Here is a 15,341-nt window from a genome sequence, read left to right on the forward strand (position 1 = left end):
TTCTAGGTAATGGGCCCCATCATGATCGAAGTTGTGTTTACAACCAGAGCAACATAGTAGATGGAGTTTACTGCCTCCCAATAGCACACTGGATTGAAGTCTCTGGACATACCGATGAGATGAAACATACAACTGACTTCTATTTTAATATTGCAGGACATCAGGCTATCCATTACTCCAGGTAAAAGAGCAGTGCAGGGCTTGGCTGGCGTCAAGTATTCAAACAGAAAATCTGTACCGACATGATGTCAGCAAACTTTGAATTTGAAGTGGTGAATGGTAGTATGTACGTAAAGCTAAATGTCACTTTTGGCAATAAAAAGGAGAGATTCTGAATTCAAGGATATAGGTTAAGCTATATGTTAAGCTGCATTATAGCTGAAAATGACTATTGGTAATTTATGGATAAATTTATGAGGAACTGTCATTTTCAAGTGCTTGTCCACATACACATGTAAATATGCATGTACATAATGTGTTTGGTTTGGGATTATTTTGCTGCAGGGGGAATTTTTCATCTGGGGAAACAAAAAGAATATATTCCAGCACCAGAACTTTAAGGTGTCACGTTATCACTCGTGTGGCAGCAACTGCAACTGCAATTAGTGGCAGCTGTTACAGATGACTTCTGCTTCTGTGTATGCAAGCCCTTCAAAAAAAAAGTGCCAAAACTTAGGGAAGTCTTAAAATGTTTGTACTTACCTGATGTTCACTTGAATCCAGCCAATTCCCATGGACTATTAGGTCTAGAAGACCCCTGTGAGCTTGGGTTCCTGTAACAGTATAGCTCATCTTTGAAGTACCAGGTTCAAGAAGTGCTGCTAGAACTGCTGCTGCTCTCTGAGGGAAAGGGGACTGAGAAGATGCAGAGACTTCCAGACCTTGCACTGAAAGAGAGTCTGAAGTGCATCTTTGCTGTCTTACCACTGAAGCATCCTGACCTGAATTAGGAGCCAGTAAGGCTTAAAGAGAAGATGGCACCCACCCTTTAGGGCTACATAAAGCACAGGTTGTATTTAGGGCAGCAGCCTTAGCACTGGTGGTTAACAAAGTGGCACTGAGGAATTTGGGACCACTTGTACCTTTTTCCTCCTCTCCAGTTGTGGATATGGCGGCAGGTTTGTTGATTGATTATGATTGCATGAATGCTGGCAGCCCTGATATGCCACATGCAGCTGGTGTTGGTTACAGAGCAGGTAATGATCCCAAAGGGATATGTATCTTTTTAAGAAATCAAACCGCCTCGTACTTAATTAAGTTTTAGCATTGCTTTGTGTGAATTTCTTCATTTCAGCTACTCCAATCTCACAGTCTTGTCTCCTCTTTCTACGTTTTTGTCTCCATCCTCACACAGTGTAGGAAGCAGAATTGTCTTTTTCTCATCAGAGTTGCAGTGTGTGAGGGAAAGATTTCGTTCTCTTGGTATCTTTTGGAATAGTAAGGATTCATAAACACTGTTAAGCATATGTAGGTATTCGTGTGGCTTGGTACCTTTTCCCCGAGACCCCCTCAAGCTATATAATGCGGCTGACAGACTATACTGTTATCTGTATCTTAAGCATCCGTTTCCAACACCCTATCAGAGAAAAGATCTTGTTTATTCCAAAGCATAGACTTGTCAATCCCAAATAATCTTTGCTTGGCAGAGAGAGTTTGTGAGAAAGAAAAACAGCTGTCAGAAAGCAAATATTTAAGCACCAACGGCTAACTTATCCTCCTTTCCAGAGGCAGCAGTGATACATTTAATACTGCCTTATCTGCATAACTATATGTTTCCAAGATTAGGTAAAAAGCTGCAGATTCCACTGAAGAGTATTTGAAGGAAATTTTCTGAGTTGTGTAGTCTTTTCCAGGTGAGGCTCTCCTCCGCCATTCCCCTCTCACGCACACATACCTTCACTGCAAGACAACCTTATATGTACATCTTCAGTAAGTAATTCTTATCTCATTTCTTTGAGCTATATTAAGTGAGCATACCCCATAACAGTCCTGTCACATAATTATTTTTAATACTTTGAAGATATGCAGCCTTAAATGACTTTTTAATTATTAACAGTTGGGGGCAGATTCACCATTCTGCTGGTTATAACAAAGCAGCCCAAAAATACTGGCTAATTAAGATTTTTTTTTTTTTTGGCAGAGCAGCTGAAGTGAGCTGATGAAAATACCTTTATTTTGTAATGGATTTATTGATTCAGAAGAGTACTATGGAGATTAATATCACCAAAAAAAAAAAACCACCCACCACAAAAAATACCCCCAAACCAGAAGCAAAGAGCCAGTCCTTCTGCCTGTACAGTTAAAAGCTCAGTGTGTGATCGGATCGTAGTTACCCAGCTAAGGTTCCATTTTTTCCACGCTGTAACGGGCGCAGCAGGGAGCTTTATGAGCACAAATTCTGCATCCTGTCACCAGCTCTAGGTTCTTTACAGAACGGTGGCGGCTGGAAAGAAGCGATTTATCAGTGGAAACTTTTGATGTGAGCCCCCTCTCTACGTTGCTTCGTTTGCTAGGATTGCCACGCACAAATTAGCTGGAGAGGAAAGTTTCTCTCTGTCAAAATGGCCTCCTGCATCAGCCCTCAGACTGATTTTCTTGTCATCTGTCTAATCACAACAATTAGAAACAGTTGCTCTGAGCTTCGCTACCACCTTGCTTCTTCATAAAACTTGTGCTTAAACTTTAAATGGGCTGCAGCAAGATGAGAAGACCCCACTTCCTGCTGTTGCCAAAAATCGTTCTGACTCATGCTGAGGCTGACGACAATGCTCTGAGAAATCAGGTTTTTCTTACTCAATATAGATGTATTTGCTCATAAACCAGTGAATTTATATTTAAACCTCTATTTAGAGAACTCACTTTGTGTTGGTCATTCAGATTGGAGAGTGTATGATGCGTTTTTTAAGCATAGCAAGATTTGAATTAATCTTTTTTAAGTGTGAAATGGAGCTCGCCCGCAGCTACAGAGTCATGACTGATACCTCCGTGGCGTTAGTGTTCACTTGTTTTGGACATGTAATGACACATATCACCGAAATCTGATTCAGGAAAAAATAACAGTTCCTTTCTCTTTCGTATTAGATATTACTGCAAAAAGATGCCTTCAAATTGCAGGAGAGTTCACTTAGGACACAGTAATTTTGAAAAGCAAATTAGAGTTACTGTAATCTTTTCTGGGAGAAGATGAGTTCAGACAATTTGTACATCTGGGGCATGTTAGCTGTTCCATCTGTGAAATGTGGAACTTCCTAATTCATAGGTATTATATACCTTATTATACAAAAACCTCTGCAATTCTCAGAAGAAAGGCATTGCATGAGCAAGAGAGGGAGTGACATCTGAAATTACAAAATCCTTAAATAATATGTTGGAGACAATGGCAGAATTAGGTGCTACAGGAATGAATATCACTGAGAGGAAAAACCATCTAGTTACAGTTTTCTATTTTCAGAGTAATTTTAGGTTCCTGAATCCACCCCTAATAAGTAGTGAGTTCCTATAGTTTTTGCCTACTCATTCGAATATGATGTATGACCACCACCTCTTCATTTTAGGACGTATATACTTTGATGCCATCTATGGTGTCTAATTTTTAATAATACGTTTCAAATTTACTGTCTTCATAACTGTAATTTTATTAATTGTGTGTGCTTTTTGTGGGTCGTATCTCCTAAATCTGATGAAGAATAACATTTTTACATGCTTTGCAAAGAGAATACAGCTAAACTGAATTCTGTAAGTGAATTCCTCAGACGACAATGATAGCTAATCTCTAACTGAAGTATTGTTACAGCTGCTAAACATTTTAGAGGAAAATACACAATCAGCTTTAAATGTAAAAGAATGTAATGGGGGAGTCACTACGTGAGAGTAGCCGTGGGTCCTGACAACAATTTTTTGAGGGTACATTTTTTTGCACTTAAATATTAAGGCCATTAAATATTAACATTTCATGTTTATGGTGCGAGTGGGATGTTCCTGTAACTGGATATAATCCAAGAAATTGTAAACTTGAGTAATGTGTTGCTATCATCAGTGTTTACATCCCTAATTTTTTCCATAAGACAAAATAAAGCAAAAGATAAAAAAATAAACCCTTGTGCTTGGAAATACTATTTTTGTTTGTTTGTTTCTTGATGGTTGCAAATTAAACTTAATTTATGATGTGGTGTTTCCAAATGCTTTATAGCTTGTTGGTAAGACGGTTTCCTTTGGCATTACCATAGGAATGTGGGCTGTAAGTGTTAAGTGGGGATCATCAGGAGAGTCACATAAAATGTGCGCTTGTGATTTGTACTAAAATGTTAACGTAGATAGGTGAGTGGATGAAGAATGATCCAGGGCAAGATCCAAATGCTTCTTGTTTACCTTCTGGAGGTGCTAAAGCAGAATTCTGCCGATGAGCACTGAGTTTCCTTTTGTCTGTAGTAATTCTCCTGTGAAGAAAATGAGCATTTACTTGACGGACATGCATCTTTAATTGGGGTGGAAAACAAGAATCTAGTTGGGTATATTTTTGCCTGAGAATCACTGGAGAAGGAAAGTAATGTAACATTTGTTAACTTATTTTGGTCATATGAGGTGCAGTTATTGCTATTGGAATGTTAGAACACTGCTGGGATTGATGAACTTAAAGATATACTTAAAGACATCTGTGGTAGGACTCAGCTTGAGATTAAGAGCACTAAGTTCATATGTCTATGTACAGCAGTTCAACTCACCAGTGACTAGATGTCTACTTTAGAGTGAATTGAAGAATTGAATTGGTCTCCAAACTTCACTGACGATGCTGATGAGACCTCTATTGATTTATAATGAGACTTAAACATCCTGTCTGGTTGCTTGGATGTTGATGTCTAGTGTCATTTGAGATGCTCTAGAGTTTACTGATGGGCCTCCAGCTGCTGCACTACAGGAACATGGTTTCTTATAGCTCTTTGGCCACATCTGTGAGCCCCATTCAGATGTTCCAGATGTTATAGGATGTCTCAGATGTTAGTGAGAAGCTGTCCTTAGGCAATGCGTTGAGCATTGGTGTGCCTGAAGACACCTGTTTGTAAATAACCAGGGCCAGGTGTCTTCATCTTGATCTTGTATCCCATCCCTAGCCTGTATTAATGAATAATGTCCATCTCGGTTCAATATGAAGTCAGAATTACCTTTGAATTATGCAACTGGAGAAAATACAAGAGAGAGCGCTTTTATTTATTTTTATTCTTTAACATCTCTTCTGACTTACTGGTTTTAATTCATTCACAAAATAACATATCCTTATGTTTTAAGTGTAATTCTGAAGAAATTTTCTTATTACTGAATTATAAAAAAAGCTTTGAAGAGGAGGCTGTCACAAAAACCCCCTGGAGTGCCATGAACTATGCTACTGTAGCAGAAGGCTGAACTTTATGCCTACATGATGAATTAAGAGAAGAGCTGGTGATGTCTACAGAGATTACCATAATTAACATTAAAAGCTGAGAGCTAACTGTCCCCTGTGCCTAAAGAATACTTGTGGTAACAATATTAGAGAAAAGAATAAGAAATAATGAGCTCTGGAACAAAAGTCTTTGATTGTATTCTAGTAAAATAATCCTGATTGAAAATACTTAACATGAATAGGAATTTGGCCTTTGATTTCAGTACTTGGTGCTCTGGCACCAAGTTATCTGGCCATTTTATACATTAAATAATGTATAGTTATCTGTAAAGTTACCTGGCCATTTTATACATTAAATAATGAAAATATTCTAAGCCACATATTGTGATATGTTTATCCCATAAACTAGGACATTTGACCATTCATTTGAATTTTGTTTTATTATCCTGAGCTATAGTCTTAAACTAGTCTAAATTGGAGCTATTGTTTACTTACCAATGGGAATAATCTTTTATAGAACGGTTTAAATATTAATTCTATTTTTGTGTCCCGTGTATATCTTCATTTTTTTCTATGTTGCCCTCAAATGGAGCTGTGAAATGCTTTTACTAGTCTCTGCTGTGAAGAAAATGGGTTTCAAACCAGTGTAAGGAGTGACTTTTAAGCATTTTTTTATTTAAGCTCTTGAAAATTAAAAGTGAATGTGAGGGAATAGGAGCAAGAGTGGGAAAACAAACATGTTATGAGGCCAGAATTTTATTCATTTTTAAAGTCCTTATTTGTTTACATTTATTTGATTTGGATGTGTCTCTGTATTAGGTAACAAATGCATTTTTCTTCCACATTTGCCCATCCAAACAAAAAGTTTCTCCTTTCATTAATTGCCCATACTGCACCTTCCCTAACAATGGCTAAAAACTTGAAAACTGATTCTGCTTTTCCAAGTTTTGTGATTTTGCATGGGCAGGATGGCACCTGGCTGGGATAACCTCAGCCAGGCTATGGGAGGGTAGTTACAAATCTCAATCCCACAAATTGTGCACAGGAATATGGTTAGGATGTGCCAGCGGTGCAGTCACAAACTGTGGTACCGTTGTAATACTGTGGGTGAACTGGATCAAGGGAACTCGCTTTTCAGTCATTTTGTTTTTCTGTTAGCAAATAGCTGTTGTCAGCACAGCCCTGGTTCCCTCGCCTACCACCTGAGCCCTAGAAAGAAGCTTGAAATGGGAACTCCTGGATCTCAGCTACTCATTTCTAATCGCACATCTTGTATGTGCCATAGTAACAAGCAAAATCTGGCATTAGAACAGGTGATATAAATTTTGCCAGAAGGAAGAATCACAGAGCTTTTAGATTAAAGATTTTTGCATGGCTGTCATCAGTCTTTGAATTCCCAGTATTACTTCTATTACAGTGTCTGGTCTGTTAAATGTGATGAATGGTGACAAGCCAGCATGCTGCCAGGTTTGCTGCGTACTGCAGTGGCTAAGGGACACAAAATATCATCTAGACATTGGGATGACACTGTTGAAGTATTGGCTGATGAATGGTAAATTATCTCTGTAAATATGATGAAATTGGGGGGGAATGATTTTGGCAGCAAACAGGACTGAAAACTAGCAAACTTGTGAACTATTAATATTTTTATGTCAGCGATTTTTCAAGTGGCAGGCATCATTAATATTCACCAGCTTTTCTGAGTGTTTTCTCCTCTTTCTATAAAGCCACAATGTATGTTGTCAGCATTATTGATAAATTAGTAATTTTGAACAGTTCATATATAGTCTAAGCAGCACAACATTTTATAAGTGATTTAATGTGGAATTTTATATTGCGTTAGGTTACAGAGCAATTAGAATAATTCTTGATAGCAAGTAAGGGCAAATCACACTGATAGGTGGATTTCACTTTTGATGAAAAGCAATGTATTTTTAATGAAACACAGAATATTTTAACCATTCAGAAATTACCGAATCCCCCAGAGTATTGCCTGGCACTCATAGGTACTAGAAAGAAATGGCTTCCATGGCACCTTCATTATGTCTTGTTTGCCTTTGTCATACTCCTCATGAGGGAAAGCAGGGGTGTGAAGTTCTTTCCATTCCTTATCCCTGCAAAGAGAGATAAAGAAAATCTTTTGGATGTTACACATCTGAAAAAAGTGTTTTTCCCCCTAATCACAGTCTGAATCATGCTCAGAAGCAATGTCAAAGCCCTTCAAACTGCCGAGTGGCTTAGCCAAGGAAGAACCAGTTGGCTTCCCTAAACGTTGATGGCTAGGGAAGTGGTATGGATATGTATTAGCTTCCCGACAGTATTGCTAAAAACCCTAACCAGTAATGCCCCCTAGGCGAAGGAGAGCTTTTGCAGCATCAAAGCTCTTCATGTACTTTCATCTCAGAAGTTACTGTCGTTTTGTCTGTCGCGGGGCTGGGCTGGGCTGTATGGGCGCTGTGCGGTGCCACTGCTGGACTGCCAGCGTGTGGGTGGGTGCCAGCAGGAGGAGGAACGGGACCGCAGGAGGAGGAACGGGACCGCAGCAGGAGTTCTGGTGCCTGTAACACCACATCGGCACAAAGCTCTGCGGGGCAGCAGTTGTTAGGTGTGTCATTCCTCTGGAAACCAAATAATTTATATGTATAAATGGAGCATGGCTCAATGAACTTCTAGTCAGCTTGGTGAATTTGGCAAATTTTAAAAATTTTTTAAAAATAATTTTAAAAACCTGGTAGGAAGTCCATAGCTGAGTTGGACCGAGTGTTGTGAGATGGCAGAGGGAGAGAAAGCTGCAGAGACTGCCTGCTGCTTCGTGGAAGCAACGGGCTTTTATTCACATACGAGGAGTTGTGGCTTGCAAGGTGCTTTAGAAGAAAACCTGAAATGAGGGTTCAACTCAAAAGAGCTAGTAATTTAGCCAAGTAATTTCTAAACGGAGTGGGCAACGGGACACAACAAGCTAAAGGGGAGCTTAGCGACGCTGTCTGGATAGTCTTGTGAGTTTTATCTGGACTTTTTTCTGAATTTTTCTTTAGCATTCTGCTATTCATATGTGGCATTTGGAACAGGCGTTTGATTGAGATTTATTTAGAGGGGTGATTGTTCAGGAATGAGTATTTCATTAATAAAATGGCAGGAAGCAGAGACTGGGTGGACTGGGTGTTGATGGCAAGATGAACGTCTTTCATCAGTTGGCTGGTAATGGGTAATATTTGCTTAAAACCACTGTTGCTTTTTAAAATGGACCTTTTCATAGGTGCGTCACTGCACAAAATGATTTCCTTACTTCTTAAGAAAAACTTACAGGTCTGTGTCATACTGGGAGCAAAAAACAGAAGGAAGACTGGGAACCCTCCATGAAAAAACCTTGAGGAGTAAACATACTTATTTGTTCTGTTTCTCCCTGTGGGATATAACAGACAAATGTTGATAGTCTAGTAAATATGAACTTTATGTGGGGTATCACTGTTAGGGAGCAAAAACTATTGTTTTCTGTTTTACTGTGCCTCCCTGTCCTTTGTCTATATTTCTTCTGGAGGTCTTCAGCCCTTTTTCCTGCCTCTCTACTCTTTAACATTCAGGCTGTCAGCGAGAGAGTAAAGTTCTGTCTCCATTGGAAAGCAATTTGCCGGCATTGCCGGCTGTGAACAAAATTGACTGAGATTGTGAAATCCCGGGCAATTTAGCTCACAGCCGGGACGACGGGGAAGGGGCAGCATCGCTCTTTCACCAGAGATGATGTTCCAGTTGTCTCACAGATATTTATTTCCTGTTAGCTTTTACATGCATTTATTAGGTGCCCTGTAATCACTGGCATTTCTTAATATAGTTTATCTAAAGATAGCAGAAGCTCTTTTTCAAAAGCAGAGATTGTGTGCTCAACCTTATTGCTATTTAGTATACCAGGAAGGAGCGAATTCAGATATTTGGTTGTTATCGGAAGAACTTTGCTAAGAAAATTTATAACTGGTGAAACTGTTGAACCAGAGACTTGTGTTTGTAGTATAGACCCACTCTGCCTACCCTTCCCGGGGTTTTTCGTAGGCACAACTCCTAGGGCAGGTTAGCCCAGCCAGCCTGCAGCTGACTTACAAAAAAAAAAGAAAAACTCAAAATGAGAGTGTTTTCAGTCCCCAAATGTGAAAGGTGACACCATCAGATAGTTTATTACCACCAGCTGGTTTGGTGTTTGCTTGCTCAGTGTATACTGTATTTCTGAAACAGGTAACCTGTAAGTCAGAAAATCTGAAATAAATACTGCATAGTTGTTTCAACTCATATGAAATGGGGAAAGTGTAAAAGATACTTTGTTTGAAACCATAGCAAGCTGAAGCTGTTAAGGTTTGAATTCTGCCTCTATCTTCAATAATTTTTATAAATGCTGAGAGATATAAATGCAAGTTTTCATGCTTAAATAGTCTAGATATTTACAAGACAATTTTTAAAAAGTTCCTCCATATAAAAATATGGAGAATCCTATTTAAAGGATAAAAAATTGTTTATTAGAAAGGAAACTTGAATGTAGCTCTAGTTTCTTTGAAGTTTGTCTCAGAAACGTAAGTATTTTATTTCCCAAGAGTAAATAGAGATTATCAGATTGCTGCTGTATTTTCCAATATATAATTTTCTCTCTGCAAGAAAAAACAAAAAACAAAGAAATGAACTGTGTTTGTCTTCCCAGGGAACATATTAAGATGTTGAACTGAAAATTTCTTGTTCCCTCCCTTAATGCTTGTATTTTGGGAAATTTAATTTCAGGGAGTCAGGTACATAATCCCTGCTATTGTTCAGAACATAGCTCTTGTGAACTATGATAAAAACTGAGTCAAATGTCATAGATGTTGCCAAGTTATAAGAAATATGGATTTCCTCTTTATTGGTTCAATAGACACCATGGTTTGTAAGTTTAAATGAAATGTCTTTTTTCTTTGATGTGAAAAACCTAATAATAGAAAAGATGATTTTAAGCATGCAAGACGAGGAAAAAGGGGAAATAGGCATTTCAGTTTTAATACAGAGATAAGAAAATGTAGAATATAAATAAGATCAATAATGAAGTAGAATCTTTATCCCTTTTCCTTTTCCTTTTCCTTTTCCTTTTCCTTTTCCTTTTCCTTTTCCTTTTCCTTTTCCTTTTCCTTTTCCTTTTCCTTTTCCTTTTCCTTTTCCTTTTCCTTTTCCTTTTCCTTTTCCTTTTCCTTTTCCTTTTCCTTTTCCTTTTCCTTTTCCTTTCCTTTCCTTTTTCTTTCCTTCTACCTACCTACCTATAATTTAAAGCAATTGAGTGAAGAGCAGCAGGAATCGGATGGTAGCATTCATGCAGAAAGTCCCTTCATCAGCCATGGGCCTGCAGCAAGACTCTCCATGGCCCTGTCTTTCAGTTCGGGTGCTGGTATATATGTGTGGATGTTGGTGGGCTTCTACAGCCTTTTTTTTTTTTTTAATTATTTTTTTAGTTTCTCTAGCTTCTCCAGGACTGCCTTTTCAAAACTCTTCAGAACAGTTATATCCAGTGCCTTCACTTTCCCAAGGTGAAGGTCTGATGAGGAGGATATGCAACTTCCCTAATAAAATAATTTCTTTAGTGTTCCTTCTTTCTGCAGTCCGGCTGCCAGCTTGAAGGGTTGGCTGTGTGCAGACCATTCCTAAACACAGCATTAACTACTGCTTTCACTGCAGAAGACTGAATTGCTCAGCTTCCTGTAGTACTGAGTTGCTTCGATCTGCTGAGATGAAAGGAGGAAAAAGCTTCTCAAATATATTTACGGTCTAGGTAATAAGGCTATCCAGTATGAGTAATGTTTTACAAATTTACAAAGTCAAGCTTCAGCTGAGAATGTAAACACATTTACATAAACTTTAGTAACAGTAAATCACTTTAATACATTTGTTCAAATGCCTGCAATTTCAGTTTCCAAGCAGGTGAAATGATATTGCTAGGGAAAGAAAGAAATTGGAAAAAAAATGGCAGTTTAAAAAAATAGACAACCCTTGGTAATTCTTGTCAATCTTTGGGCTCCAATAAAACCCGCAGCATTGCTTGTTCATAAAATTGAAGTCAAATGATTTTTTTCCCCTTTAACATCCAAGACTTCGTCAAGAGATCCCATGATACTTGCAGTTTTGTCTTAAGAGGACTTACACAGGTCCTTCTGGGGCCTCTGAGTAGCTCCATTACAGTCTCAGCCTCAACCTTTGAGGTTGGCAACTCATCCACCAGGGTTATTAATTTTATGTTTATAATCTAGTAACCAGGTATGTTAGCTAAAATGAAGTTTTCTGACAATTTTATTATAGTAGCACTATGCAGCTGTTGTCCCTTTGATTTGACTTTGTTGTGGGTAGACATTCTTTTAGATGTTTATGTAGCTGACTGTGGTGATGCGTTGATTCAGTTTTTTTCAATATTTCTGAGATGTTGTCCCCCAGCCTGTGGTACTCCAGACTGTGTCTGTCCCTCTTTAAAATTAATATAAATGAACGGATGCGGGTTTAGAAATTCTGGATAAATATCTTAACTGGAATGAACACAGATCCAGAGCCCGTCAAGACTGTTGTATTGGATGGCACCACAAGGGATGGATGTGCTTCTTCCTCTGACTGTTGCTGTTCTGAGGGGATTCCAGTATTCTGTACGGGTGCATATGCTGCCATGTGGATCACAAGGCCACCTTTCAATAAACTGTGCTTTGCAATTGTGTAATTTTCATGAATACGTGCTTGTTTCTGAAGCATTGGAAAGCATTTCCGTTGGATCTGAAATGCTGCATTTTGAAAAGTGGATTTATCTTTTATTATTTTCGCAGTCTAGAGTTCTAAGCAGCTGCTAATAAATAAACTCTGAAGGAAGACAAAAGATATTTTTACCAACGATTCCTGAAACTTCTCGTTCCTTAAAGTTCTTAAAGTAACTTAAAGTTCATCTATAGTGGTTTAAGTCAATTTTGTTAAGGCGCTTTAACTTAAAGATGCCAGCAGTGGCATCATTGCCATTGCTAAGCATTAATGTTAGAAATTCACGTTCCTAATGCCAAGAGATTCATGGCTCATTACGATCTGGCTTAGTTTAGCAGCCTGTTGTTCTTGTGTTTCCGAGTATTTGTTCTAATTCAAAACAAACGGGAATGTTGGCAACATAACAGAGACATATGTAGGAAGTAACCATTGGCAACCATGGTTGCATGAGACAAGAATCTGTAATTGGAGCATTTAAGTATTAATCCTCACAAGCCAACGGAGTCGTACTTTCCAGGTTGTTCAGTACAAGCCTTGGAACCTGATTCTCTTCTCAGGCTGTATTTTTGTAGTTGGCACATCGTTTGCTTCAGATAATGTTTATACAAATGAAAGTATGAGAAGAGTCCTTCCCTGCAAAGGCAAATCCTGCTTTCTGCTGCATGCAGTGTGCTCCTTAGGCATCAGTAGAAACCTTACTTGTATGTTTGAAAATAAAGTCTGACTAAGTCCTATAAGGCTAGATCTGGACACCCTGTCCTACAATGTATTGGTGTGCTTATAAATGATTACTTTCTTATCTTCACAGTAAAAATACGTGAAGTAGTGAAATATGACATAAGATATTTCACTTGGAATACAGGGAGGATAAAATTTTATCTTCCACAATTTAGTTTTGGCCATGTACCTAAAGTCTTGTGTGACCAAGTTATTTTAGATCACATCTAGTGCAGAGATAAAATAGATTATAAAAAATGTATAAGATATAAATTCATTGGCTTTAAGCTTTTTAACGGAGTGAGGTGAATGAGAGGGGAGAAGAGTTTATAGTGTGGTTTTTTCCCTGTATAGGTTCAAATGTACTCCAAGCTTAACGACAGCAATTCCATTGAATTTCTTGGAGCATGTGCACTTATCCTAGAGACAAAATTAGATAAATTTGATCTGTTATTGTGTCAGAAGAACAAAGATGGTTTACAATCCCTTTTTCGCATTTCCATTTCCCAAGGTGAGACAAGTCTGGAACATGTTCTAGTCCTGGCATGGAAGAGATCAGCTGTATGAGACTGGTTTATCTGATCTATCAGTAATTGACCTTTGAGGTAATGGTGCAATCCCTGTTAATGAGGACACACTGCCTCTTCTGTGTTGGCTTCCTCACACGACCTTTGTGGTCAGAAGATATCCCACAAAAAGAATCCCCAAGGTTTCTTGTAAGGTGAACTTTACATCCTCTTTGCATCACAGGAGGAATGGGAATAGCAAATTTGGTTTTGCAAACCATTTAAAATGCAAAATAATGTAATATTCTTTTTTGTTTCTGTGTCAGAGGTTCCCTGACATAAGATATGCCTTCATCACAAACTGAAGTGAAAAGCAGAGATACCTGAGCTAACTTGGAATGAATGAGGGCATTTTCCACAGGCTGTGTAGCTTTTATGACACTGGTGTTGGAGCAAAATAAATTGTCTTGCAAGGAACTCTGTGCTACCATAGCTTGACTACTTTTGGTGTCTGAGATAGACAGCATAGTTAAATGAAGGCTGAGAAAGAGGATATATTACTATTTGTAAAAGACATTCAGGAATCAGTACGGGGGAGGAAGAAGAATTATTGAAATTGAACCTGTTTTAAGATCAAATGGATATTAATTGCTTCAGAATGAATTTAGAGTGTAAATTAGAACAAGGTTTCTGACATCAAAGGAATGATGTCTGAATTCTGGCATGACCTTTCGAATAGGGCAGGGAGGACAAGGAACCTAAATTATTTCAAGATGGAACTTGATAAATTAATACAGGTAGTGATCCCAGAGAAGGAAATTAAAGTTTATGATTATACTATCATAGATCATAGGCTCAAAGAGACCTCAAAAAGCATCCAGTCCATTTCCTTGCACTAAATTAATCTCAATTACATTTAAATTATTCCAGGTTTATCCAGCCTGATCTTAAATATGTTCTCATTTCAGTGATGAGATTCTACAGCCCTGTTACTCTTCCATTCAATTACCTCACTATTCCTATCATTAAAAAGCTTTTCTAATCTCAGCTTAAGTCTTCCTAGCGCAATTTAAGTTCATTTCTTCTTGTCCTCTCCACAGCAGACTTGGAGAACAAATTAGTATCCTGCTCCTTTATAGCCATCTCTTATATGCTTGGAAACACCTCTCCTTTTTCCCAGAATCACAGAGTGGTTGAGGTTGGAACATCTCAGTATTTTCATTTTGATATTAACCCTCGGTTCTTTCAGTCTTTTCTCTGAAAACTTGTCTTCTAGACCTCTGATTGTTCTGGTACTCTCAGCTGGGCTCTCCAGGTGTTCCTCTTCCTTCTTCCCATTCCTCCTGATGACGATTTACCAGTACTGAATACAATAGAAGGATTATTTTGTGACTCTCAGGCATAGTGCTACTGCTTATTTATCCATTTTTGCAGTGTGGGGTGTGGTTTACTTCCCAGGTGTAGGTGTTTTCATCAAATACGTTCCCTACTGTGGCAGGGTATAGGACATTAGAAATGCCCTTGATCTCTGCAGCTGTCCGTATGAGATGTTTTTGTGAGTTTCTTCTAATAAAACCCTCATGCTCCTTGTAAGGGAGTGTTTGGGGTTGCTGTGGAAGGGGAAAATGGGCCATAAACAGAAAGCTTTGCGGATCCATCTAGACTAAACTTCTCCTATGTGATTGACTTCAGTTTTCCTCACGTGGATCCTTCTTATCCTGTATCCCTGGTGCATTCAAAGCTAGGACAATCCATAAAGTAGATGTAGCCTACAGGCCTCCCCAGAGTCAGAATCCACCAGGAGGTTATGAACGAGGAGGAGAGCTGTGCTGTGCTTAAGCATTAGCATGGTTGCTCCTTGTCTCACAACCTGAAGAGTGCACCACATCACCTGCTGTAGATGCCATCAAGCTGATGCTGCGGAAATCTCCTCCTAAGACAGCAGAACCTGAGGGTACTGTACCACTGGAACTGCTGAATGTCTGTGTAACCTTATATTTCAGTTATCG

The 15,341-nt window shown here is 38.6% G+C and overlaps 1 protein-coding gene across 4 annotated transcripts in view; it reads left to right on the forward strand.

The window, feature by feature from the left end:
• Positions 1-15,341, forward strand: part of EPM2A (EPM2A glucan phosphatase, laforin) — a 46,891-nt gene that overhangs the window by 14,565 nt on the left and 16,985 nt on the right. For all 4 annotated transcript variants that reach the window (XM_075146231.1, XM_075146232.1, XM_075146234.1 and 1 more), the window contains one exon: positions 7-181. In XM_075146231.1, coding sequence (XP_075002332.1) covers positions 7-181 — 175 coding nt within the window. The remainder of the gene's footprint in view (positions 1-6; positions 182-15,341) is intronic.

Source organism: Calonectris borealis, chromosome 3 (genome assembly GCF_964195595.1).
Source record: "Calonectris borealis chromosome 3, bCalBor7.hap1.2, whole genome shotgun sequence".
Taxonomy (NCBI): domain Eukaryota; kingdom Metazoa; phylum Chordata; class Aves; order Procellariiformes; family Procellariidae; genus Calonectris; species Calonectris borealis.